General features: G+C 45.6%; 1 protein-coding gene across 1 annotated transcript in view; it reads left to right on the top strand.

The window, feature by feature from the left end:
- Positions 1-3,973, top strand: part of PTEN (phosphatase and tensin homolog) — a 51,293-nt gene extending 47,320 nt beyond the window's left edge. The window contains exon 9 of the mRNA XM_059820963.1: positions 384-3,973. Within this exon, the coding sequence (XP_059676946.1) occupies positions 384-569 (186 nt within the window). The 3' untranslated portion in view covers positions 570-3,973. The remainder of the gene's footprint in view (positions 1-383) is intronic.
- The last annotated feature ends 22,624 nt before the right edge of the window (positions 3,974-26,597 follow it).

The following is a 26,597-nucleotide window of genomic DNA, read 5'->3' as shown; positions in this document are numbered from 1 at the left end:
TAATTACAATTTCATTTTGTGCTTGCAGAGGTCTAGAAGGTAGGACGGTTGAAAAGCTTAGTGTGGCGTGGCCCGCCGCCGTGGTATGTCCTGCTGCTATAGCTCAAGAGTACCAGTGGTTGATGCGGATACGCAGAACTCTTTCAGTTGGGCTTGAGAAACCCGCTGTGTTGCCAGTTCTTTATTTTGTCAGGGGTGGTAGTGAGCGGCTGGCTGACCTCAGAAGAGCTCGCTCTTTATTTCCGTCTTTCCAGAGTAGAGAGAGGAGCACTCATGAGATTTGGTGTAGCAAAAGGAGCCATGCTGTTAAAAGTTGCATTGTTGCCTGTGTTCGGTTAAAGTCCAGGTTCCCTTTTTAAATGTTGTTTTTTTTCCTTTCCCAGGTGAAGCTATTTTTCACAAAAACAGTAGAAGAGCCATCAAATCCAGAGGCTAGCAGTTCAACTTCTGTAACGCCAGATGTTAGTGACAATGAACCTGATCATTATAGATACTCTGACACCACTGACTCTGATCCAGAGAATGAACCTTTTGATGAAGATCAGCATACGCAGATTACAAAAGTCTGAATATTTTTTTTATCGGAGATAAAAAAAACACACAAAAACCCCCAACCACGAAGAGTGACAAACTTGAATAAACTGAAAAAAGGACCTTTTTAAATGGCAGAAGGACATAGTGTCAGATTACCAATTATAGGAACAATTCTTTCCTGACCAATCTTGTTTTGCCCTATAAATCTACAGGGTTTGACACTTGTCCAGTTGGAGGAAAAAAAAAGGTTACGTAGCTCTGATATGTATATACCTTTTTGTGTCAAAAGGACATTAAAACTTCAATTAGGAACTATAAACATGGCACTTTCCCATTTTATTCCAGTTTTATAAAAGTGGAGACAGACCTAATGTGTATACGTAGGAATTTTTCCTTTTGTGTTCTGTCACCAAACGAAGTTTCGAAAATATACAGGTTCACATCCTGCCCCTTTTTTTGCACTTGTGTGGCAACAGAAAGGTCTGCAGTTGGCTAAAAGATGTTTCTAGAAGGTTTTACTACATTCTAATGCATGTATTTTGGATGGGGGATGGAAAGTAATGCTCAGAAAGGAATATAGTCCGCTGGAGCTTGGCCTGTGTACCATATCCAGCTATTTCCATGCACCTTTCTTTAGCATGCTACCGTAATTCATCCTGGACAATTGAAGAGTCGCTGCTGTCACTGCTTGTTGTTTGTGCATTTTATTTTTTTAAGTGTAATGGTGCTAGAAAAGGCAGCTAGAGGGAGTGATTCTGTATAGGGGTACAGGAATGAACCTTCACAACATCCTAAAGACCCGCAAATGAAGGGAGAAAAATTATTGGGGTCACAGAAAGGAAACACAGCAACAATGACTTAACCATACAAATGTGGAGGCTATCGACTAAAATATGGGCTTGAAACAAATTGTTACAAAATTTGACAATGATTTATTAATTGTTTTCTTTTTTCTGAATTGTAATGGCTGCTCCATCTCCTGTGTAATCAAGGCCAGTGCTAAAAGTCAGATGCTAGTAGTGCATACATCAGTCAACATCTTACATTTATTAGTTTTTCAATCATATTCCTGCTGTGAATACTTCATGTGCTGCCTTGCAAGCTTTTTTTTCTCATTAATATAAAAATATTTTGTGATGGTGCACAGGAAATTTCAATTGGAGATTCTCCAGGTTAGTGTTTGTTTTGAAGATTTATGATGCATTTATTCAATCAAACCTCTGTCAGCTGTTCCACCCCTTTGACCTTACACATTCTATTACAATGAGTTTTGCAGTTTTGCACACTTTTTAAAAAAAATGTCATTAACTGTTAGGGAATTTTACTTGAATATTCAGTACCTACGATGTTTTAAAAACAGACGTTCCACACAATATAGAGGAAACGGGTGTTGCAGTAAATTCTCAACGCTGTGTGTATATGGAGAGGTGTACTTTTAAAAAGCAGAGCTTGTCCCAAATATATTGTTTGCTATTAAAAAACAAAAAAAAACCCCAAGCAAAACCACCCAACAAATTAGATTTCTAAACTGGCTGCGTTGTATTATTTGTTCGTAGGGATATAGCCAGGAGTAGGGCTTGCGATTTACTTTCGGTATATAATTGACATGCCCAGACTGCAGATGACTTAAGAGTACAACTACTGTTACATACAAATGTGAAGTAGCTGACAAAATTGTCTTCTCTAAAGTACGCCCTGAAGAGCTGTCCCCAAATTGACACTTTTTTTTTTTAGGCTGTAATACACCCCCCCTCCCGCTTTTAATTAACTTATTGGTGCTGACATTGAAGTTCATTAGCTGTGTTCTTGCCTAGGTAACAACTGTGTATGGAATCTGTAAAGGCCCTGTACAACAGCATTAATGGTAAGAATTTGAACGAGACAAGGCAGGACTTCCAGTAATTACTATTGGTAAACAAAGGTATAAAGTGCTTCTTTTTTTTCTCTATCTGTTGGTCAATTTTGCTCATCAGATTCATGATTCTAACTTCTAACAAAGCTGGTAAATATTTTCTGACTTAGAGGTTTAATTAGACTTTTAATAGCTTAATGGATCAAGATTGCTGGTTCCAGCGCTCATTATTCCCACTGTTATTGACGAGCAGGAGGTGGCTACCTTGGGACGTGACATTTAACTCACCCTTCGAATCATGTTTCACCTTGTCTGGTTTTTTTTAACAGTTGAAAGTTGTGTTGGCTAATAAACAAAAATGTTTATGCTTTAAAAGTATTCGGATATTGACACTGCTGCGTGTCCCACTTTGGATAATAAAAATTGGATTGGTGCCGTTCCGGTATGTAACGCTGAGGGCCGGATTGGAAATCATGACGCGATGGGCTTTTGCACTGTTATTTTTCCTTTGGAATGTGAAGGTTGGAATGAGGGTTTTGATTTTTTTTTTTTTTTTGAATGTTTTGATGTCTTTGAGAAGCCTTGCTTACATTTTATGGTGTAGTCATTGGAAATGGAAAAATGGCATTATATATATATATTATATATATAAATATATATTATACATACTCTCCTATACTTTATTTCAGTTACCACCCCCATAGAAGTTGACAAGAATTACTATGACTGAAAGGTTTTTGAGTCCTTATTAAAACTTTATTTATGACAGTATTCATAATTAGCTTGAACTGCATTCTGTAGGTAATCTTTCCTTGAGTTTCTGGACTGTACGCTTAAACCTTTTTGGATGTGCAACAGCTTACATGTCTGAAACTACTTGAAGGCATCACTTCGGTAAGAGGCCCTGAAGCATCCCCTAGTCATTGGTAGCCCCGCTCAAAATATTTGCCACAGCTATTAAAGGGCAGTTGTATAAATAGCATCCGGATTCGTTCCTGTGGCACACATTGTAAACTGAAGTGGAGTTTACATGCGGCATCAAACGTTTCAGCTTTCGGGGGGAAAAAAAAAAAAGAAAAAAAAATTTAAAAAATAGGATGCTAGTGTGCAAGTTCCATGTTTAGTCATAGCAAATGTGTGCAATATGTTAACGATGCCTGTGGTTGCCACGAAGTGCCTCGTTTACCTTTTAAATACTGTTAGAAAGTGTCATGCATGCAGATGGATGGGGTGGAACTGTGCACTAAAAGGGGCTCCAACTGCAGTGTTTGGCAGAGCTGCCTTTCTCTGCCGGTTCAAATTTTCAGTCTGTTTTCATATAGCATATATATATATAGATACTAAAAGAAAAAAAAAAAAAATCAGTCTGTTAAGCAGCCTTACTCTGATTCAGCCTCTTCAAATACTATTGTGCTGTGCAACAGTGGCTCTGTGTGTAATGCTATGCACTGAGAATACACAAAAACCAAGTATGACATGTACAGGATAATGCCTCATACAAATCAGATGTCCGTTTGTTATTGTGTTTAACAACCCTTTATCTCTTAGTGTTAAAACTCCACTTAAAACTGATTAAAGTCTCATTCTTGTCACTGTGTGGGTGTTTTATTGAAGTATTTTGAGTATGGAAACGGTCAGCTAAAACATTTTGCTTGTAAGCCATGAAATTTTGAGCGTGATCATTAGAGCAGAGGATGCTCCTTGTGCGTCAAGGGATCTTGAGGGAACTGCAGCTTAAAACCCTTTTATGTTCAGACGCTTTAAGCAAGTGTAGGCATTGGAAGTGCAGATTGTGTGCAGGGAGACCAAACCTTTCACTGGGATGCTGTCACAGTGAGATGCAGGACTGATTTCCTGGGGAACGAAACCATTTTTAGTCTCCAAATAAGAGCACTCTTTCCAAAATGCACATCACCTTATTTTTAATGTTGACCGGCGCATCTCCAGCAAAACGAGATGCGCATCAAACCAGAGAAGTCTTTTCCTAAAGTAGCTTTAAATTAGCAACAAGATGCATTTTTCCCCAGTGGAAAAAGTATGCTCGACATGTGCATATTGAGTACGTAGTTCAGGGTTTCTTCTATTCTTGCTGCTCATCTATTTTCAAACTAGACTTTAAACCGGCACTTAAAATGTACGTGGTGTTCTCCTTTTGCTCTCTGCGTTTCTAGTGATGGCGAGGAACCAGGGCGCTGTTCTGCACCCCGTGAGTCCTGGGGACGCTGAATTGGGTTGCTTTAGGTAACCCTTGTTATTCCTCCTTCCTTCCCGCTGGCGTTAACGTCAGCCCCGTATCACGTCTGGCTGAGCATCTCCAAAAAACGTGCCTATCAAGTAGACGTTTGGTGCTGTGGCCCGTTCTGCTCTTCGGTGGTAGGAGAAGTGGAAAGTAGTTTTGGTGCTCTATGGGGGTGGAGTGTTTGCCAGCTCTGTCTGGCCCTTTCAGGTGACTGACACAGTTAAGGGCTTTACACCAATTTAATAAAACAGCAGGCGGTACTGCTCAATCTGTTAATACATGTTGCTTTTTTTGGGTAAGCTTGTTTTTCTTCCAGAAAATGAAAGTAGAGTGGGCAGGTGTAGAAAGGAAGGATGGGAAGCTTTAAGGAAAGTAGTCTGGAGAGCGTTCAATATGTTACGTAGCTTCTATAAATACATCGATCCATGTATATGAAGGGATTCTAGTCTGAAGACAGGTGAAAAGTGCTGGTGCAATGTGGATAGAGCATTGTATTTGACTTGTACTTTTGTCCTGTTGACTAAAAGTCCCATGCTCCAGTCCTTAGCAGCTAAAAGCTGCTTCTAAATAAAAATGCTCATTTTTTTCCATTTACGGCTACGTGTACTAGTGCTCTTGTGACTAATGTGATGATTGCACTTCCCAGGATGGTGCTGGGTGCCTGTATGGGGGACGTTCCCGTGTGCTCCATCCCTGCACCTGCGGTTTCCGTGTCCTCCTCTGACCACCTCTCCTGCCGAGAGCTTCAGCGTGGGTCTCCTGGTGAGCTGTTGCTACCTCTGGCGTCGGCAGTGAATAGCAGCTCGTTTTTTGCGGGTCTCTTTTTAGACAGCCATGCAGTGATTGTTAATAATTAATTGCGTCTTTTTTTAAAACTGCAGCCAGAGTTATAAATTATGCTCTTTTAAGAAGGAATTATATTGGTAGCAGTCTCTTTTAAAACACTTTTTTTGCAGTTGGTTGGCATTTTGGTTATGAAATGAGTGATGACATCCACTAGTGACGATGTTTCTATATTAGTCTAACCAGATTCCCTAAGGTGACGCGCTGCTGTGATCCCCGGCCCGTTGCCACGGGAGGTGACGGTGTCCGTGTTCTGGGTGCAGCGGGAGCCGGGAGGCACGGCCGGGTGTGGCTGGACCCCCGCGAGGTGGGGACCGGAAAAAAAAAAGATAAGCCCAACAAACCAGCCCTACAGGTTGAGGCTATTGATGCAAAGGGAAGGCAGGTAAAATAATGCGCTGGCTGGATTTGTTTGGAAGCTGTCTTCTCAAAAAGGCAGTATGAATTGCTTGCTACTTCTTTGGTTTCTTCTCAACATTATTCTTTGGTATCTTCTCAAACCCCCCTCTTCCCACCTCGATCCTTCTTGGTAGTTCTGGTCCTTTTTTTATATGACTGAAAGCGTCTTGTGCTAGGCAGGTGAGAAAATCCATTTATTTTAAACTGACGTGGCTACGAGAATAAAAACCCATACTTGTTTTTTTTTTTACCCTTTTGGTATCTCTTGCTCCCTGCGCTTTGAGACTTCTTCTGGTTGGGCTTTTTTATGGTGTTTCATTATTTTTGTGTGCGCTCCTTCTCATTTTCTGCTTTTCTTCTGTGCCTTCAAACTTTTTAGCAACTGGTATCTTTGTTGCAATATAGGACAGGTAATTCTTTTCTGCCTGTTGCTTATTTTATCTTTTCTTTTATACAAAGCTTTAGTCTGAAAGCATAGCAAGGAGAAATGCTTTTATTTATTTTTTTTTAAAAGAGTAGCTCTGAAAAATGTCAGGGTTGTGCAAATTCAGCAAATGCGTTTGCCTCGGTGAGCTGCTGATGTGCTGTACGAACCTGCACGCGTTTATTCAGTCTAATGGGAACGATGAGCACATGTACTTGACTTGCGATGAGCAACGGACGTAAAAAAAACCTTGTTAATTAATTGCTGGGCTATGTTTTTCAGCTGCAAATGTTTCTGTATGGGTTGTACTGACTACAGCAGAGTAGAAGAGGGTTTTGGTGGTTTTTATTTTTATTTTTTGAGGACTCTTATGCTTGATAACTTACCTCGTGTCCCATAGCTAACTCCAGATCATGAAAATAGGTGGCACTTTGCCTTCATGGGGCATCCTTTTCCTGCTTCAGAGCCCGTTCATGTAAGAGTTTTAAGCTGATGGAAGATGCTATTTTAGAGGCTGAAGGTTGTACTTAAAAATACTCTTTGTATAATTCAGGCTGCTTCAGGCTCTACTTTTTTTTTGGCCTTCGACAAACTTAGCGATTGTATCGGGAGTATGTGGGGTTTGGAAGATGAAGGGGCTGAAAGCAGGTGGGAAACGCTGCATTAAGGAATTTGAGCGGGTTGGACAGATTGCAGGGGTGCCCTGTCCTCCGTATCGTTTTTGCAGTGTAAGGAAAATGGCAGAAGAAAATGGGAACGATTCTGTAATGGAAATATGTGCATGAATGAACATTTTAAATGGAAATTAATGAGTTTTGAAAATAAGAAGGCAAAGTCTTTGATGTAAAGCAGGATTTGGTAATGGGAGAGAGAAACCTCGTGGGTGGAGGCACGGAACTTGTGAGAAAAGGGGTGATGGCGCATGTTTAGATAGATTTGCTGAGGTTTTGCAGAGATGGTATAAAACAGCTGATGAGAGGTGTCTGAGAGGCATCTGGAGGGCTGAGTTTAGGCAGGAGATGAATTTGAGAGGTTGGCTTGGGGATCGTTTGCTTTAAAGGTGTTTGAAACTATGGAAACAGGATGGCTGACAGCTATAGACTGTAGGTAGGACTGCAGCCAGCTTAGGAAAATGTTGGCATTCGCGTGGGAGGATGGTGAAGAGCTCATGTAAAGATCACGCAGCGGTGAAAGTAGACTGATAACATCCACTCGCAAGCGAAAAGGGGTGTTATTTCCCTTCTCTGAATGTTAGCACTTGGGAAGGACATGGCTTTTTCACAAGGCTTCTCAAAATTCAGATATACGGTAAAGTAGCTCTGGTCTGTGATTTTTTTATTTTTTTTTTTTGACTGTCTGAAGGTTCAGTATTGCTCAGATCTGACTTACAGATGGGCTGCCGGGGCAAACCAATTTGTAGCTGAGAGATGTTGGAGAGGGCTGAGGGCCTGATGGCATCCTGGATAAACTGCAGCCCCTTTGGAAGAGGAAAGGGCTGTAAGCAGGTGGGAACCACTGACATGAGAAATACAGAGTAATAATCAAAAGCTGAAGAGGAAGGAGGTGCTTCTGCCAGGTTGGGATTATTTTAACCCCAGAGGGTTGTCCGTCCTCTTGGCTCTCAACTTAGCTTTTTTGCGTAGAAAGGAAGGAAAAGCGTTGTACAAGGACCCAAGCTCACGGCTCGTGTATTTGTGCCCTGCTTTATAAACCTGAAAACACGCATTTTGCAATTTGTCTCCAGGATGATGTCCTCATCTCTTGTCGTTGAGCATAGAGGGATGACACCTGGTGCCATACAGATTGCTTTTCTTGAGTGGAAAGTATTTTGCTGCTTGATCATTTCTTGATGTGCTGCTAGCTTTCTCTCACCATTTGGCTTCTGATGTCTTCTTCAAAGGCCTCCTTTTGAACCATGTGCTCCTTGTGAGAGTTTCATCCTCTCACCAGTGGCACTCCAACATCTCTTCATGCCCTGGAGGCTCCTCCGCACCCCAGAACGATGGCCATCTCCCAAGCCTTCAACGAGAGCTTAAGCTCTGAATCTTGTTGCTTGAGTGTGGTGAAAAGATACCCCATGACCGCTGCTGCTAAGTCAGCCCTGAGCGTGCCTTGTGGCGATTTGCCTCCTGCAAACACGTTCCTTGGGAGGTGTCTGCTCTTCTTGCTTAGCAGTTGGCGTGTGTCCAGAGCGATGCAAGTCTTGGGCCCCTAAGGTGGCTTTGTAGTCCCCTGATGAAGGCTTGCTCCTCAGCATGGCACACCCTCTACTGGTTTTGTCATGGGGATTTTGCCTCCAACATTTCTGCTTCTCCTTCGCTTCTGCTCCTTGTGCTGGAGGCACCAAGCTGTGGGACACAGAGATAAGGTGCTGTGAACTGTTCCTCTGACTCCTGCTTTCTTCCTAAGTTTGGTGGATAGTGTCCCGCTTTGAGTCCATCTGAGGTCTCTCTGCCCATCAGAGGCTGTTTTGCTGGTTGCCAGCTTCTTGACTCATCCACCCTTGAAGCAGGTGAAGGGATGGCACCCAAGGGTGAAGTCCCCGTGTCCTTTTCTGGTTGGGTCTGTGCTGCAGCACTCCAGGGGATGCCCTTGCTTCCCCTGAAGGTTGAAGCAAAGAAGGAAGATGCTGCAAGGATCAAGCTTTGCTTTTTTTATCTCTGCAGCTCCATCTGGCAAACTTCGATTCCAGGAGAGTAAGATCTGGAGATCTTACTGTAGGGGAATAAGATAAGATCTGCCAAACTTTCATGTTCACGTAGGATAAAACCCTACCTCTTTGATAAAAATCTTAGCTTTGGCAGAGCATCTCTTGACCAATATCTGGAAGGCGATTTGATGCTGGTGGTGGAACTATGAATTACTTTATGCCAGTCTGTTGTTCATGTTGCCCCGTGGTGCCTGGTTGCTACGTTAACCAAGCAGGGAGAAGCGGATCTTCACTGCTTTGCTGCAAAGGACTGAAATTGGGGATGCGAGTCACTGTCAGCAAGATCAACTTCTCTGCAGTTAATTTGCCGAGCTCCTCTGCTGTTCTGGTGGATGATGGCAAGATTGCAGCACAGCGAGAAGTCAGGACCTGTGCATTTGTGTCTTTGAAGGTCCCAACCTGTGATCATGAGCTTAGCTGGGATTGCTTGCTCAGGTTGCATACTTTGCAGAGATTTTTCCCTCCCCACTCACACTCGTCCCTCTTCTTTCCTGTCCTCATAGCAAAAAAAAACTTTGGAGGAGGAAACTTTGATTGCTTTGGTTCAGAGCAGTGCAAGAGCATGACTTCAGCCTCTTCTGGGGATGTAGGGCTCATTTGTTAAGGATTTGACACATTTCGTAACACCAGGAGATGGATGGGTGGATGCAGTCTTGTGCATACGCACTCCCTGCGGTGGTTATTTCATTTGGTGCTCACAGCCGGGTGTTGCCGAGGAGGTGGGAAGATGTGGCGCAAGGAGGTGGACGGGCTCTGGACCCACTTCTGTTGGCCAAAGAGGGGCTGTGTCAAGCAACACGGCTGCAAAAGGAAATTAGTTTGGGATCTATTAAGTGTAAGACAGTCTTCTGAGAGCAGTTTGGGACCCTGTACCAGTAACTGCACCTTCATCTAGATGCTGCGGCATGAGCTCGCCAAGAAGTATTTTCCAAAAATCAAATTACCTGTTAGTGTTAAGATGTTCAAGGTGTGGTTTTGATGTATTAGTGGCCGCAACCTGGTGTTCTCCCTTCGGTACTTGGCTACCTTTTGAAGAGTGCATTTTTCTAATGAAGTTTATGACCTTATTTTAGATGAAACGCTGTGCCCGGTTCATCTGGTGCATGTCTATAGCTGAACTTTTCACAAACGAGACCACTTCCTGCAGCAGTTGCATAGGAGCTGGTTTGGTCTTGCATGGTTTCAGACCCAGAATGGTAGTTAACGGGTCAGCTATTTCGCCGATGCTTTCGGTTTGATGCTCCGTTCTCGCTTGATACCTGCAGCTTTGGGTCATTTCTCTCCATAACGCTGCTGGTAAGATGACTCATGGCAGGAGCGGGCCTGCTGCTACTTGTCGCTTCCTTTTGACAAAACCATTGGTGTTTGGCTCATTTGCACATCTCTTTGTTGGGCTGGAGTGATTTATTTCAAACCGTGCATATTCATGTACAGCAAAGCTTGTGATGTGCTGTCCAATTACTCTCTTGCCTCTTTCCACACGGAGCGCTTTCTTAATGAGGAATTAAGAGACCTTAGGGACCAGATGCAACTCGATGATGGAAATAGTTGCACAACGGCGCGTTTGCTTAATGCCTTCTGACTTTTTGGAAAAGTTAAAGTCCTTCAGACAAAGTAAGCTTGGCTTAACTGCAGGGAGAATGGGAAGGCAAGAGGAGAGGTGAGATGTCTGGACAAGGAGGTGGCAGGGAGATAAAGGATGCTGAATGTCCCCATAACTGAATATCCGAAGGAAAACCTGAATTGAACAAGAATTGAATAGCGCATTGCTGACTGCTTGCTTTGGATGGTTGGTTTGTTGGGGTTTTTTTTAGCTCAGCATCTTGCTGTAAAGCTTTAAAATGTAAGAATAACAGTTTTGAATGTACATCTGTGTAACCATACAACCGTTTGGGTTTCTGCCTTATTGAAATGGGTGTCCTGCCTCTGTGGCTGGAGGTGGCTCTTCAGAGATGAGTAAGAACAAAGTATGCACATACGAGACTGGCCCGTAACCAAAAACAGTTGGTGGCCAGGGACTTCCTGAGCCTGAAGTGGTTTGTCTATTTAGCAACCTTCGATACATTCATCTTCAAAGCACAGGTCCAGTTTCCCCTCAAATTGATGTATAAACTCTCTGCATCCACCTTTTGGGTGAAGCGAGGAAACGTCTCCTTAACTTCAGTTGATCGCTCCGAGTCCTTGTGTTGGAAGAGAGAGTGGAAGGTCAGTCCTTCCTCCTCCTTTCTGTGCCACTTGCCATTTTGTAGATCTCTGGCAAAGACGTCTCTTCAGGCTGAAGACTTCTAGTCTGAATTTCACACGGTACTTCCAGAAGAAAGACATCTCAAGTTTTATGCCATGGCAAAAGCATCCTTTCAGGAGCGATTTACACGGCGACTGGATTTCACCTCGTCACTTAACGTGCAGCTGCAACTACTGGACCTGTGCAGAGTTTGCATTTCCCAGGAGAGCATGCAGTTCTGCGTCATGCTCTTTGTGACTTCGGGGTGGTGGTGGGGGGGAGATGTAGTTAGCGGCGGAGTAGTGACAGTTTGGTGGGGAGACGGGCGTGGATGGTTTTCCCTGGAGGGTTTACGTGGCAGAAGTCCTACGTGTGCAGTTGCCATAGGTCCACGGGCCATTGCATGTGCCCTGGCTGCCTATCAACGCAGGTGATGCGGTATTATTGCTAAAATGCTCTTTCTATCTGGTCTGTGTGTCGAATTTAAAATCGTAAGATCTAAGTCAGCAGTTTCTATCTCAAGCACGTGTTTCCTTTTTTTTTTTTTAATTGAAGCCCATCAAGTAGTTTAATTGGGAGACGGTTGCTCTTGAATAAGCGTTTGAATTAATGAGCTGGTTTAGCAGTGCTTATGCCTAATAATGCTTTTTTTATCTCATGTGAGATTCGCTCATCACCCATTTTCTCCCTCTCTGCTGCATTTGTGAGATGACCCAGGCTTTTATTCCCAGTAAGCCTTTGCTTGCTCGGGGCCATCGGGCGCTGCTGCCCTCCTACCAGTGTGCTTCTTCGGCGCTGTGCAGGCAGCTGGGAAAGGGTTAATCCCCCCTGCAAGGGTGGTCTCCCCAGTGCATGCTTAAATAAGGGTGGAGGTTCTGCTCTGCTTTCAGCTGTCAGGGCTCAGTTGAAGCCCCAGCAGGGATTTTACAGTCTCTTGGCTGCTCCCTGTCCGTACAGGTGCCCGCTGCTCTTGCAGACATGGTGTGCACGAGCATCACCTGGCTACAGCCTCTGGGCGCTTTGGTCTCCCCAGGGCTGCAGCTTGGTTTTTTTTGTTCCATTTGCTGCTGAAAGTTGACTCTTTATCTTATCTGTGGTCTTTCACCGCGAGCTGATGTGGTCCCTGCTCTGATTTCTGCTGTGCTGCGCATTGCGTCGGACCCACCCTGCTCGGCATGGATTGCACGGCTGCTGCAGAACAGCTGCGATCTCAGAAAGTCTGTTTTCCTTTAGCCTTTCTCCCTCCTTCATTGCAGAAATAAATAAAAGTAGAGCCGCTTTGTGCCATGTATGAACTAGCTGCTGTTCTTGCTTTCCTTATGTTGATACTTACCTCTTTAGGGTGAGGAAAAAACAGCCCTAATGCTGTGATCTGACCTCCTCAGGCTCCCGCAGTTGGAGCCGTATCCTCAGGTTGAGCTGTAGCATCTTTTTAAAGGTATCTTTTTCAAGATAGAAAAATATGCCGATACTGGACCATTTCAGCCTGGAGGTGGCACACATCTGGCTTGCGCCTAAGGGCTTTTATCGCGGAAGCCTCTACCAAAGCTTGAGGCTGTATCCAGCACCTGTGGACCTCAACCAGTGTAAACCGCATGCTGATCCATAGCGAATCATAAATCCATAGTAAATGCCAACAGCCTGGCTCTCTCCTCCGTGGCCGTTCAGCACAGGGTTTGTCTTTCTTTGTGCGGCAGCAGAGGTCAAATAACAAAACCACTTGCAACTCCTGCTGCTACAAGGTGCCCATCTCCCGTCGCAGGGTGCGTGCTCCCAAGGGGTGCTTTCCTCTCGACTCTCTCGTCTTCCTCCTTGCAGCTTTTCCTTCTTTTCTGATTTAGCTGGATTCCTGGTAACACATTATTTTATTGAGTTAGATCCTAAATAAGGGGCCTGAACTGAATTTTTTTTCATCTGACAGGCAAGTGTCTTTGCCAGCGCATCGCTGACACTCACCGGAAGCGCAGGGAACGGCAAAGTCTAAGACCCATCAGCTTTGCACTGGACTTTGCGCGTGTTTGGCCTTTGCCCGTTGTGCAGGAATCTTTTGGCTTTTTGAATTAAATGTGGAATAACCTAACCCTTCTGTGCCCCACAGATGGAAATACCTTTCTCGCAGCTCCCGTCAGGGGTTGGGTATGGGTCAAAACAGCAGGAGACGGTTGCCACCTTATCTGGGTGGTATCCTCCTCCTGCAGGCTGTCAAGAGTTGCTCGTAGGGCTGAGATGCTGCTGGTTTTCCACTCCCGTGAAAAATTAGGGGATTAAAAATTCCCAGCCTTTTCTTATACTGGGACAATCAAAGAAAACGTGTGACGTTTTCAGGTTTTGGCATCCTCTCGTGGATGCTATGGATGGAGCATCCTGTGTCCAATGGCGTGGGGATGCTGGTGCCTTGGGTTCAACTCTTGGTCTTGTGTTGGGTATAATTGAGACTGAAACCTGGTGTTTTTCCTCCGTAGTCTCATGCAGCGCTCTGACTGCTGCAGAGCTCTTCCTCTACTCCTGCCCTCTTCTCCCCATGACACGCTGTTACGGGCCCTGCTGCTTGCACAGCGAATCACCCTTTCGAGTGGATGTTTTCCCATGAAAAAGTGTTGCCAAGTCAGGGATTTTTCTTTTTTTCCAACAAAAAAACCCATCATGGGCTGGATAGAGTTCTCACCCATTCAATTTAGTAGCATTGAGCTTCCAGGCTGTGCTGTAAAATCTGCCCACAAGTCTATTTAAAAGAATAGGAAAACTTTTTTTATTTTCCCCTGCAAATGGATCAAGAGGGTATTTTCACCTCCAGAAGACCTTGGGCAGAGGACTACTAATACTGTTTTTATTCCAAATTCTGCTCACGTGAGGAGGGACCAGGATGTGCAATGTCTCCATGGCCAAAGAGTTGGAAGCTGCTGCGCTGGGAGATTATCCAGGAATTAAATCAAACAGAGCGGCCGGAAGGAAGCTGATGCTGCTTGAAATCACAGGGGCTTATCCATGCCTGTCTGCTTGACCGACATCGAGGTGTCCTGTTAAAGAGTGCTGGTTTGCCGTAGCTGCTCGCTCTCTGGGGATGTGCCACCGATCAAAACTGGGCATCAGGGACCTCTCAAATACACCCTGCCTGGCCTGGGTTAGAGGGTTGTGTTCGTTCACCCACCCGGCTGTCAAGAAAGCTTTTGCTTTCTCAAAGACGTGTCATTCGTGCTATTTGTTCATGATGCTCTATCGAAGGACCCGAGTGTTTTAGCTTCGGATGCAAATCATTCAGTTGGCAGTGTGCTACGTGCTGCTGGCTCAGGTTTTCTGACCCGCGTTTGATTAATGAAGTCACCAGTAAAATTTCCGAGCATCCACGTCTGCTTCAAGGCGATGGGGGATTTAAGCATAGCTGAAGGTCAGCGAAACTGGGGATTTGCCCTTCCTTTCACGCTCAGAAAAGAGCCTGAAGGCTCCCAAAATACTCCAGATGTCTTTGAAAATGGAGCTCCCTGATTGCCTTGATGTAACCAAAACCCATGTTGCTAAACAGAACCAATTAAACTGAGACCATCTCCTGGTGAAATTCAGATTTGGTGATCTGTGACTCATTAGAACAGACTAGAATAGTTTCAGTTGGAAGGGACCTACAATGGTCAAATTAGGTATTGGGCTCCCTGAAAGTTTCCCTGAATTTCTCCTCTGTACAAACTTTTCTTCAATTGAACATGACTTCACAATTTATATATAATTTTATTCACTATTGTACATATAATCTCTGTTATATGTAACTTTTATGCATACAGTCATGTGAAATACTGCAGATTTTCTAATAGGAAATCAAAAATGTAGACCTTGCTAAAAATATCAGTGTTGATTATTGTGCATAGTGATGGCAGGATAAGGCTTGTGCTCTAAACAGCATCAGATTTTATTCAGGAGACATTTCCTCTTTAAAAAAAAAAAAAAATTAAAAAGTCCCTCTGGAGAGCAGCAACACTTTCTCATGGAGCAAGATGCAGAAGCAGGCTCGTCGCTTCTGAATTTATTCTGCATAGTGGGTAGAAGAAGGATACCAAATGCTTTCCCCCATTGGAGGACATCGGAGCAGCTTTGGGATGTTGCAGACTGTGCTGGTGTCTGTTAGACGTCTTCTGACCAACGCTATTTGTCTGAATTCCCAGGAATGCTGCTTGTTCTTCAAAGCGGAAAAATGTTCTATTTTTGGCTGTGACAACTTTTTTTTTTTTCTGGGAAAAAAAGAGTTTGAAACAAAGCATGGCAAGGGTTCATGTGTGTGTAGGTCTTTAATAGTGTGTAACGGGGATGGAGCGAGGCTTTGCAAATAAGCTTCAGGCAGACACACGAGGAAGCTATTAATGCTCTGCTTGCGATTTAAGGCTGAGAAAATGCGTCGTTAAGTGGATGATTGTGGAGACCCTGGCGTGTTGGAGTGGAGGCAGACTTGGATATGTGGGAAAATGTCTCTTTGACCAGAAAAAGATCAAAACAAATGGGTAAATAAACATAGAAGCCTATGTCTCAAGACTGAAAAAAAGAGATACGTGGTGGATCAAAACCCAGCGTCATTTGGGAGCTTGAGGAAGCCCTGGCTCAGCAAAGGGCCAGCAGTGGGGCTAATAGTGAAAAAAGCCATTTTGGGGTGGCACTCAAGGCTGGAGGTGGCTCCAGCCATCACTGCGGTTCCTGGTGGTGGTGTTGGCTGGTGCTGGGGCTCTTCGTGCCCTCCCACCCAGCCTGTGGGGTTTCATCGGGAGAGGTGACCCGCTCTGAGGTGGCTGAGGGGTGTTGCATGCTTCCAAAATGCCCAACGGCGTGTTCTTAGTGCAGGTTATTGATCAAAAGGTTGGTTGTGCGCAGCTCTGTGTGATATTCTTTGGGTGAAGAAGCGTTTCCTTGGGTCCATCTTGAACCTGTGGATGGTGATGTGGGGCTGCAGCCCCTCTTAATCACCTCTTGCTTCCAGGAAGGCTTTGGCTCCGTCCGTTCCCTCCATCCCTGCCCATGCTGCAGTTGGGAGCTGCTCGCAGATGCCTCCAGCGTCTCCGAACCCAACAAGCCCGTTTACATTGCAAACCCCAAATTGCACGTGCGCTTACACAGCTTTAACCTTTGCAGGTGAAATAGAGTGAGACACCAAAGGTGACGTTACTAGGAAGGACCAGACTGGCTTGTCCGCTTCTAGGTGATGCCTTAGAGGAGGATTTGATTGACTTGACAATCAAATTCCTTCTCCTGTGATAGGTGATGCTGTGTGCTGGAAGTGTTTTATGGATGTAGCCTTTTTTTTTACCCCTTTTTAAACAAAAACAGCAACTGGAGAATCTAAAATGTGTTTGGAGTCGGCGATGAATGAGCCCCAAACTGCTTTCTTTAGAAACTGCCCTGCAAAAACTCTGGTTTGAGATCGCTCCGAAATACTTTGAAGTAGTACTAAAGCAGGAAGTTAATTAGAGCTGCTTTGATATCTTACAGCGTGTTTTAACAGCTGCTTCGGAGGCAGCTCGAGCAGTAAGAGCTAGCGTGGTTTAGTGCGTGCTCCTGAGAGTCTGTGTTGCCCCTACCAAAGTGCCTCTGTGCGTCACGGCCACGGCTGGTTGTTTTCTTTCCTAAGAGCTCAAACTCGCTTGCACAGGGACTTGGGCAAATAAAATAGTCAAACCTCATTGGACTGCTGCTTTTTGTAATTTTTTTTTAAGTAATAATAATAATCCCTTGATGCTGTGGTGTTGCAGTCACAGTCTAAAATTTCCCTGTTTCTCACTTCTGTTTTCAGTTGTCTTTCTCCCAAGTTCTCCAGCAGGCTAACATTTTCCATGGCTTGTTTGCATTTAAATGACTTCCCTGGATATTTTAAAATGAAATCATTGCAGTGAAGAAGTTCGAGCTGTCTCTTCTTGAAGAACCTCTGTATAGCCCAAAAGCAAAGGTTTTGACCCTGTTGGTCCAGCCCTCTTGGAGGAAAAACCTCGTGCTTGCTGGCAAACATCAATTGAAATCTTCTACTGTGATGATTAATGGTTGGATTTGGGCAATGTGCTCTCTCATGGAAAAAAGTTGACTCTTCTGAAGTTTTTCCTCACTGCAGCTGTAACTTATCCTTCTTTCTTGTCTTTTGACTCATCTTTAAACTAATCTCATGACTTGATTTTTATGTTTGTTATAATTTTGATTGAATGAGTGATGCTTTGGAGTTGCACGCTACGCATCAAGTCCTACTCTGTCTTACTCCTTGAAGCCCATCTCCACGTCACATGTGAATGAAGAAGTGGAGAAACCACATATGTTATTTGATGTGCATGTGCAAATCCTCGTACCACCTCTTCATTGTGCTGCTTCCCTTCACATGGTATTAAGGTGAAACAAGAACGCAGCGTTAAGGCTGGAGAAGCAGCCTTAGGCGAAAAGTCCCAGGGCAGCCCTTGTGCCCTCCAAGGCGGCTTCTTGCTATGACCGCATCCTTCTGGGCAGCGTGACAGTCTTTGTCGTAAACATAATGGAAAGGGCTGCACCTTTTCCTAGAACAGCGATTGCTCGGAGGTAGCGTTTTACCCTGGTGTGGGAGTTCAGACTCGCAGAGCGGCTCCAGCCCCAGCGAAGCTCCAGCACTGCTTTTACCCACGATTCCCTCGGTCGTATTCTGCCCACGTTGGGTTGATCTTAAGCAAGGTCAACGTTTGGGTATAGAGTTTAAAAAAAAAAAAAAAATATTACTTTGGTGACTGTGAAGAGTAAAATAAATTAAGAAAAAGGAGGGTTTTTTCCCAGCTTGCATACCTGCAACCGACCTCTTTTAGCTTAATGCATGTGTGCCTTAAATGGGGGGAAACACGTATATTGGTCACACAATAGGACTGAAAGCGATGACTAGCTTAATCGTGGGAGGGAAGGAGATATCCGGGCTTTTTCATTACTCTTTGCTCCTCCTCTTTTGGCTTTGTGTGAGCTTTTAGGAAAATGTCCGGCCAGGGCTGAGCCATAAACATAGGGGCAGGTCAGCGGAGGCTGCGAATCTGTGGGGCTCTGCCGAAGTTAGTCCAATTAACAGCAGTGGGAGGATTGGGCTTTGCAGAATTAGCGATGCACAGGACTGAAACGTGCGTTCATCCCTGGGGAGGACGAGCAGCCTCGGTGTGTTTCTTCTGGAGGTGCGTCCCAAGGCGAAGCTGGAGGACAAGTCCCACCAAAGCCCCGTTGCACCTCCTGAGCGTCTCTGCTTTCTCCGCTTGGATCAGCATCGCTTCTGCTAACCCTTGGCCCCGGGCCCGCCTGCCTTCTGCAATGACTCGAGCAACATCTGCTTTGCCCATTAGTGACTCTCCTCTCCTGGCCTCCCGCCCGCGCCTTTGCTGCCATTGATTAACAGCGATTTCCTTCCCCGACCTGGAAGCGCACGCTGAATGGGATTGTCGTCTCGAAGCATCGGGGGCTGTGTGGGTGTGCGTGCACAGGCGTGGAAATAGCAACGGACTCGTTGCCCTGTTGGGCACCTTGGGAACTCTTCTGCTCACTCTGAAGTTGGGATTGCCTTTCAGCCACTTCTCCTTTTGCATATAACTTATTTAAAGCCCCTCCATCTCTGACTCCTAAATCCAGGTCTCTCCATACTTTCCCCTTACTTTGCTTCAGCAGCTGTAGCACCAAAAGTCGCTTAGCAGTGACTTTCGCTTCCCTGGAGCTCCCTCATCGCTGTGCAAAGCCCCCTGGAAGATCTCCCCGTCTGGTTGCTGGATGTAGACCGCAGTTATTCCTGAAGCCATAAATCCTTGCGCCTAATTTAAAGCGTGCTGAGGCCGGGGCGTGGGGCTGGTGCTAATTACGTTTTGGAAATGAAGTGCTTGTGAGCCATCTATTTGATTAGATGCAGTAACCAAATGGATGATTAGGCGAGGTTTTGGGGAGGAATGTGATATCTTTCTATGCCGTCCGATAGAGGGCTGCTGTTGGATCAGATGCTGCTTTTCGGGATGAAGATCGATGCTTTTCTTGCAAGAGTCAACGGAGCCTGCTACGGATGACTCTGGCCGGATGGGCTCCAGCCAACGCTACAGGGTATGGGGGGGAAGAAGAGCAAGAAGATGAAATACCTTGTAGCTGATCACCTGGTAGAAGTCACCACTGCTGCTTCTGCAGTCTTTGAACTTGCTATTTATTACTATTAATTCTATTTGTTGTCCTATTTGTATTTTGCAGGAATCTTCACTGGTTTCTCCTGCCATGGAAAATTAATGTCTGTTACAGTTCGTGAAACACTTACTTGTCTTTCTGGAAAGAAAGGGAAGTTGTTAAAGTGTAACTGTGGGTTTTTTACGTAAATGATCTCTTGCACCTTTAAAAATATTTTTTTACCCAGTGTCCCAGATCTGTAACCCTTTAAACCCCTAGAAAACCATTTGTATTCAAACGTTTTTTAAATTAGCAAGGAGCCCTGGCACGCTCCCCGCGAGGGCTGGAAGGGTGTGGGTCCATGGACGTTGCCCACGGGCGCTCCTGGCTGAGTTTTACCCCTCTCTCCTGCTCAGGGCTGTCAACTCCCATCTCTCCCTAAAGCAGAGATACTGTCAGTTGTTGCTGCTTTTCTTGTCATCTGCAGCCGAGCCCTGTCCCAGACTCACGGGGTGGGAGGGATGCAGCAGCTGTGTCAGCATCTTGTAGTTCCCCGTCCTCGCGTGCCAATGCTACCAAGATGTCGGCACGTTGTCCGTCGCTATGAGATGAATGTGTAGGTGAGGATACCCTGTCTCATGGGGAAGACAGAGCCCATCAAAGGAGGGAACCGCTCCTGTGGGAAGTGATGTACCTGGAGGAGCCTGGATTTGTGGGACATCAGCTGTTCTCCTACTGAACGGACATGTTCGGTTGGTTTAGTGCAGGCTGTGGCTGCGTTAGACTATCTCCAAAAGAGGAGACTAAGAGTAGCCATACCTCCATGTAGCACAGCATCATGACGTGGAGGCAAACTGAAGCACCTGAGAACATGAAGGAATAATCTGGTGAAGTGTCTAGTGGAGGAGAGAGGATGGGGCTTCGGATCAGAGAATAATTGAGGTCAGAAGAGTCATCTGGGGGTCTCAAGTCCAACCTTCACCCAGTGCCACGCCAGCTGTGAACTACTTCGTTGCTGCTAGCTTCTGCTTGCAGATGGCATTACTGAAATAGGGTGGGATGGCGTTCCTGGGATGTCAGACCGCTGATTTCGAAAACCTCCTTAGAAAGGCACGTGGCCTCCAGGACCCTTCCTCTAGCAAATGGTGTCTGCCAGCAAGCCGCCGGAAATGTGGAAAGGAAGGGGAAAAATCCTCTTGAATGCCTGCAGGTCAATGCCCTTCCAGGAAAAAAGAAAAGGGAATAATAGTGTTTGGCTCAGGCTAGAGAACAAACACAAAACCTCCCTGACTGCCTAAATGGCCATCTGCAATAGAGGGAAAGGGAAGAGCATGTTTACCATGGCAGGCTTGAGGGTGATGCAGGCTGTCAGAATTATTTAGAGATGGTAATTCCACCTCGGAAAGTCTCCTGGTGCAAATGAAATCTATTAAACATCGGCTCAACACAAAATGAAACCGGGCATCTGTGTAGGAATTAGCTGCTGTTTGGTCTCAGTTTATGGGGACTTGCTCAAAGATGTTTTACCAGATGCTCCAAAGCCTGTAACCTGGTAAGGAAGACTGTGCTGGCGAAAAAGCAGGTTGGCATAGAGGGGAAGTCAAGACAGCTTGATTTCCATTCCAAGTGGAAACCAAACCAAGTCTTGAAACAGTCTGCAAGAGATGGAAATAACAAACAGAGCGCCGTGGATGTCAATGAGGTGTTAAACTGGCAAGGAAGTAAAAGAAGAAGAAAAGAAGAAATTTTGGGCCAGTGGGATTAAAAGGAGAAGACAAATGCTACCATCTCCCCTTCCTGCTGCCAATGCCACCATCAGGAGACCTGAGCCTTTAGGTAGGTACAGTTGATTCACGGTGGATGCGGTTAAATGGTTGCGGTTAGACCTTAGAAGATAAATTACATTGGGATAAATTGACCAGGGAGGTGTTAGAGGTTCTTAAAGTCAGAAGAATCTCCCTTGGGACCCCATGCTAGTGGGGGAGAGGCATGGTGGGCAAACACTAATGCCCTCCCATGTCACTATTTGCATGAAAAACAGCCACGGTAATGCCTTTGGCTTTTGAATAAGTAGCTCCTGACAGCTTTGAGGAAGCCTGAGGAGCTCTGAGAGCTACCATAACCCACTATCGAGATGGCAGCAGCTCCCAGAGCGGCTGCAGGAAGACAACTCAAGCCACTGCAAAGACGCAGGTTGACCTAAGCCCTGGCAGCAGTGAGGGGGGATAACGCAATTAATACCGCTTGGGGGGAAAACACCTAGTCCAGCCTTTTCTGCTCACGACTGGCAAGTTTTAAACATTGAATCTCATGCAGATGAGATACGTTTGGCTCCCATAAAGGCATTATATCTGTCCTGCAAGACAGACTGAATGGGAGACATCTGAACGTGTACATGGAACGCATTAATGGGATTAAAACTGGCTGGTGAGTCTGGACATCCCTCTAATTGAAAATAATCAGAGAGTGTGATTCCCATAGCAAGGGTCTGGCCTGGGTTGATTCTTGGCCATGTGCTATTTCTCATTAAAAAAAAATATTAAAAATTTTGGTGGTATTTGCATTACACTTCTGTGCTGCTCTGCGGGGGAAAAGCCTTGCCAGCGTCGTTTTCATGTTTTTATGAACTTCCGTGCTGATGAGCTTTTTCCAGCTCTGGCCCTGGTCCCGTGGCAGAAGCATCATTTGGTCATAGTGCCGGGGCTGGCCGGGCTGCATCCAGCCCTGCATTGTACAATGGCCGCGGGTCCTTAGCTGCTGCTTGGGCTCCCCGTCCTGATGCACGACTTGTTGCCGCGTCCTCGCACTGGTGGTTGTTGTTATTGCTGCTTCTTTACGTCGCTCTAGGAAAGGGTTATTTTGGAAGGACCAATAAAAAAAGAAAGCTTTCCGGAAGTGGTCATGTAAATAAGAGGTTGCACGCGAATAAAATTAAGATAGTGCTTGGAAAAGCCAAGTAACGTAGAATTTGGATAAATCCTACCAAAGCTGCCTGGTTTGTCTGCTGCCACTGCTGAGGCCGGCTGCGGAGCTGAATAACAGCCCTGGGAGCAAGCCAACCAGATGCTATTCTTAAAGTAAAAAGAAATAAAAAAGCAGGCACGCCAGGATCCAACATCTGCTAGTGGCCTCGGCGTCGCAGGCTGAAGTTGCAGCGCGGCGGGGACTAAAGCAGGGGCTGCAGCTGTCTGCAGGTACGGGCTCGGCTGCTGAAAACCCCTTGAGAAACCTCTCGCATGGCAAACCCCGGTGTCCAGCCGCCTCCTGCCACCTACGGAGGGAGGGATGTCGTAGATGGCAGAAGTGTGCTGGGACATTGCTTCTGGGACTGTAAATCAGCACCGATGATGGGGAATTAAAAGAAAAAAGCTCGTATGGTGGGACAGATGGCCTCAGCTGAACTTCCAAATGGTGGTTGTTTAGACCAAAGTCCCACTCGCACGTTGACTTTAAATGGACGCTGAACAGGCATTTTTGGGTAGACCGAGACCTTGATGACTGTTCTGAGAAGAAAAAAAAAAAAGCAGGATCTGCCATGACATCATCCTGGATAAAGCTTAATGATGGAAAACCTTGGCTAGGGAGGCGCCCTTGGAGGTCCCTAGGGCCACCACCGCAGCTACAGCAGGTTGCTGGGGGCCGTGTCCAGGGGAGTCAGGGCATCCCTGAGGATCGGGATCCCCCACGGCTTGGGGATCTGTCCTAGGGATGCCCCACTCACACAGGCAAGATGGCTTTTTCCTATTCAGTGCTTAACGCACCCAGGTAATAAACCAAAAAGCGCAACTGTCAACGCTTAAATTTGTGGTTTGTATTCCATAAAGAGTCTAAAAGTCTTGCTTGAATATGGTCTCCCTTTGAAAAATCAAATCCTGCTCGTAGAGCGACAGAGTATGACCTTGTTGAACCGTGATTCCCTAAGAGCAACCAAACCACTAATGATGGACATGTGGTTATTTTTGGATGTGGAGTTCCTATTACTTGGTTTGTTTTCAGTTTTTCTTGAGCAAGTTTGGCCATGGAGATCTGTGGGGTTTTTTCTGGATTTGATAACAGGGACCAAATTGAGACACTCGAAACATCAGTGTGATTTGCTACTTGATTCAACAGACTTCTGAAAAATTTTCTTACAGAGGGAATTTGGGGGAAGGTAAGGGTTTACCTTTCAAATGTAGTTGGGATAGGGGATGAAAAGCAACAAAGAGCAGCAAGCATACAGAAAAAACCCCAAATATGCAGAAAATTTGTACTAAATCACGGGCTGGCTGCAGAATTATTTCCTTGCTTGCTAAAATCCAGAGCGACTCAGCCCTCTTGTTTGGTTTTGGCACTAAGGGTGCAGACTGGACTTGCTCTCCAGGAGGCTGGCAGGTCTAAACTCGACTGAGATGCTTCCAAAAAGAGTTTGTCTTTAGAGGAAAAGCTGATGCCACTTCGTAAAGACACGCTGTGATGATCTGGATAGCCCGGAGGAGAGACGGCAAAGATGGAATATGCTCGTATGACAAATTTGAGGTATGGGATCCATGTGGGAGGTACTGAATGGAAAAAAGGGATGGGGAGGTGGTGGAAGGAGAACGATCCCAGGGGGAACCTGGGGTCCCAAGGGGTGGTGAGCTGGTCCAGAGGCAACGGTGAAGGTCAGCCCTGTCCAGGGTTGCGCTGGCCAAAGTGCATGCGGCAGGTCTGGGGATGGCATAATTCTTTCTGCTCAGCACTGGGGATCCACATCAGGATACTGGGAACGGTTTGGTGCCCCCAGTACAAGAGGGACATTTGCAAACTGGAGCAAGCCCGGTGTAGGGCCCCATGGAGACCGAGGTGGGGAAAGTAGCCCAGGGTTTTCTTTCAAGGGAAGAGTAACTGGTATTTTTTTTTTCTTTTTAAGGTAACAGGCACAGTATTTTGAAATAGGTGTAAGGAAATCCTCCCTGCAATATCTATTTCTCTTCCACAAAATCCAGGGAACCTGTATATGCTTTTTTTTTTTTTTTTTTTTTTTTGGGGGGGGGTATGTCTTCCAGAGGTGATCGCAAGCATTTATCCACAGCTGCAACGTCAAGATGCTGCGTGCGCGGGCTGACTCAAAGCACGGAGGTTTGAATGACTGATTTTCTTTAGAAAGTTTCAAATCCACTTACTTTCCAACTGTGCTGCTTGTGCTCATTTATTAACTTCCTTCTCCACCTAATTTACTGTGTGTCAGATGTTCACACCCAGGAAATGTGTGCTTGCATAACTGAAACTTTTGCAACTTGAATGTTCAGTGGTAATTTCGGCTTCTAGTTTGTTTTTTTTTAAATTGTGCTTTGCAGTCTCTGCCGTGCGTGCAGATCTATAGTAATAGCGTGCTGTTAATTCCTAGGCTGAGTAAAACAGACGCACTATCTTCCTCCGACAGGTGATAAAAGCTCTGAAAAACAGCTCTGTATAGCGTGGGAATTGGCTGTGTTTTGGGGGGGGGATGGCAAAAAAAAAGCCCTTTGAGCATAAATGTGAAGCAACGACAAGAAGTTGGGCTGCACAGATAAAAGCCAGGTCTGCTCTGTTTTTGATTCTTGAAATCACTTGTTTCATTTGGGCGATCAGCATTGTCTAAATACCACGGATAAATACCTGTGGTAGCTAAGTGCTCATTTCAAGATCACTTATTGCACGCCATATTAGAAAAAAATAATGATTAGCTCTATATTTTCGATAATACTCTGGGAATAATCCTGCCACGTACCCATTATTTCAGCATGACGGTTTCATTGTTTGGAGGGTGCGAGTAAAGGAGGAATGTGCATCGCATCCTGTAACAGCATTGCTGGTTTTGATTTTTAATTTGCAGCTAGCGTTTTCCAGGGCATGATTGCCCTTGCTCCTGTGTGCGGGAGCAGGGATCTAATCCCCTGGGGATCTACTCCTTATGCAGGAATCTAGTCCCCCTGCTCCCAGCATTGCTCTGTGCTTTCCCAGCTCCTCATGCTGCAAGATCTCAAGCCTGGGCTCTGCACCAGGGCCAAGTTACTCGTTTGCACAAGTGATCTCCCCCCATGCAACTAGCTGAGCTATTGGGTCGTGGGAGATGATGACTGCACCGATGGTGCTGAACTGCTCATTTTTTGATTTGTTGGAGTATCGGTTGGACTTGATGATCTTAAAGGTCTTTTCCAACCTAAATGATTCAATGATTCTATCACATACCCCAGCACTAAGGGGAAGTCCTCAGCATTGCCCATGCAGACATGAAGAGTCTTGTCTGAGCATTTTCACTTGAGACAAACGTTGTTTGTAATTGCATGTAAGTGGGGAGACCCTAATTTTGAGGTAATAAATGTGGGGTTTTAGTGCAAGCCCCGTACGCTGGAGGGTAAGGGGGCTCTGCTTCCACCTCTTGGTGAAGAGGGAGAACAGCCACAGAGCCACAGCACCCGGTCAAGCAGATGCTCACCTGGAGACCTCGAGCTGTCCACGGAGAAGGGGAAAAGGTGGGCACAGACCTCAGAGTCCTGGCACAGGTCATCCAGAGACCAAAGGGGGATCTTTGTCCTCCTTTGCTGCTTGGCTAGAAAATGCCACGGCTGCCCTGTTCCTTTGGCCGGAGCAGACTCCTGCCGATGGGGAGGTTGCCCAAGTCAATCTCGGGGCTCCCAGGCTGGAATTTGCTGTTGCCTGTCCAAGTGGGATTAGCAAGTTGTAGGGGAAGGTATCATTAGCCTGTGGATTTAGGGAAGGAAGAAATGCCCTGCTGTCTAAGCCAGTATGAACACACTGTGGGAGCTACGGAGAGCCACCAGGCAGAACAACCTCTGCTCCGGATTAGCATGGGGACCATCAATTGTTCTTCTTATGGAGACCTGATGTTGCATTGTCTTGGGCAGCATATGGAGAGAGAGGCTACGTGAATGATGCTGTCACCATCTGCTACGAGGCTGACGGTGTGGTTTCCTACTGAATCCTCTCTAATCCAGGGAGCAGAGCACATGCTCCATTGTGGACTTAACTCATTTTGAGACAGTTACAGTTCTTGCACACTGTAAGAGCAAAATTATTTCCCGATTAAACATGTATATCTGAGGTGTTATTTAGAGCATGCAATTCATTGCTTTTCAGTTGATTGCAATCTCAAAAGAATAGATGCATATACAGATATGAGGTGAGATGGGTTAAGATTGCGATCTAGCGAGGTGTCGAAACATGTGCAGTGAGGAGAGAGTTACACAGACTTTGCTGGCTTTTGTATTTAATAGTTGTACAGATACAGCTTTCCTCAAAGAGAAGCACTGACTTGCA

The sequence above is a fragment of the Gavia stellata genome, chromosome 9, assembly GCF_030936135.1.
Source record: "Gavia stellata isolate bGavSte3 chromosome 9, bGavSte3.hap2, whole genome shotgun sequence".
Taxonomy (NCBI): Eukaryota; Metazoa; Chordata; class Aves; order Gaviiformes; family Gaviidae; genus Gavia; species Gavia stellata.
Note: the sequence above shows the minus strand (reverse complement) of the source record. Positions and strands in the feature narration are given on the sequence as shown.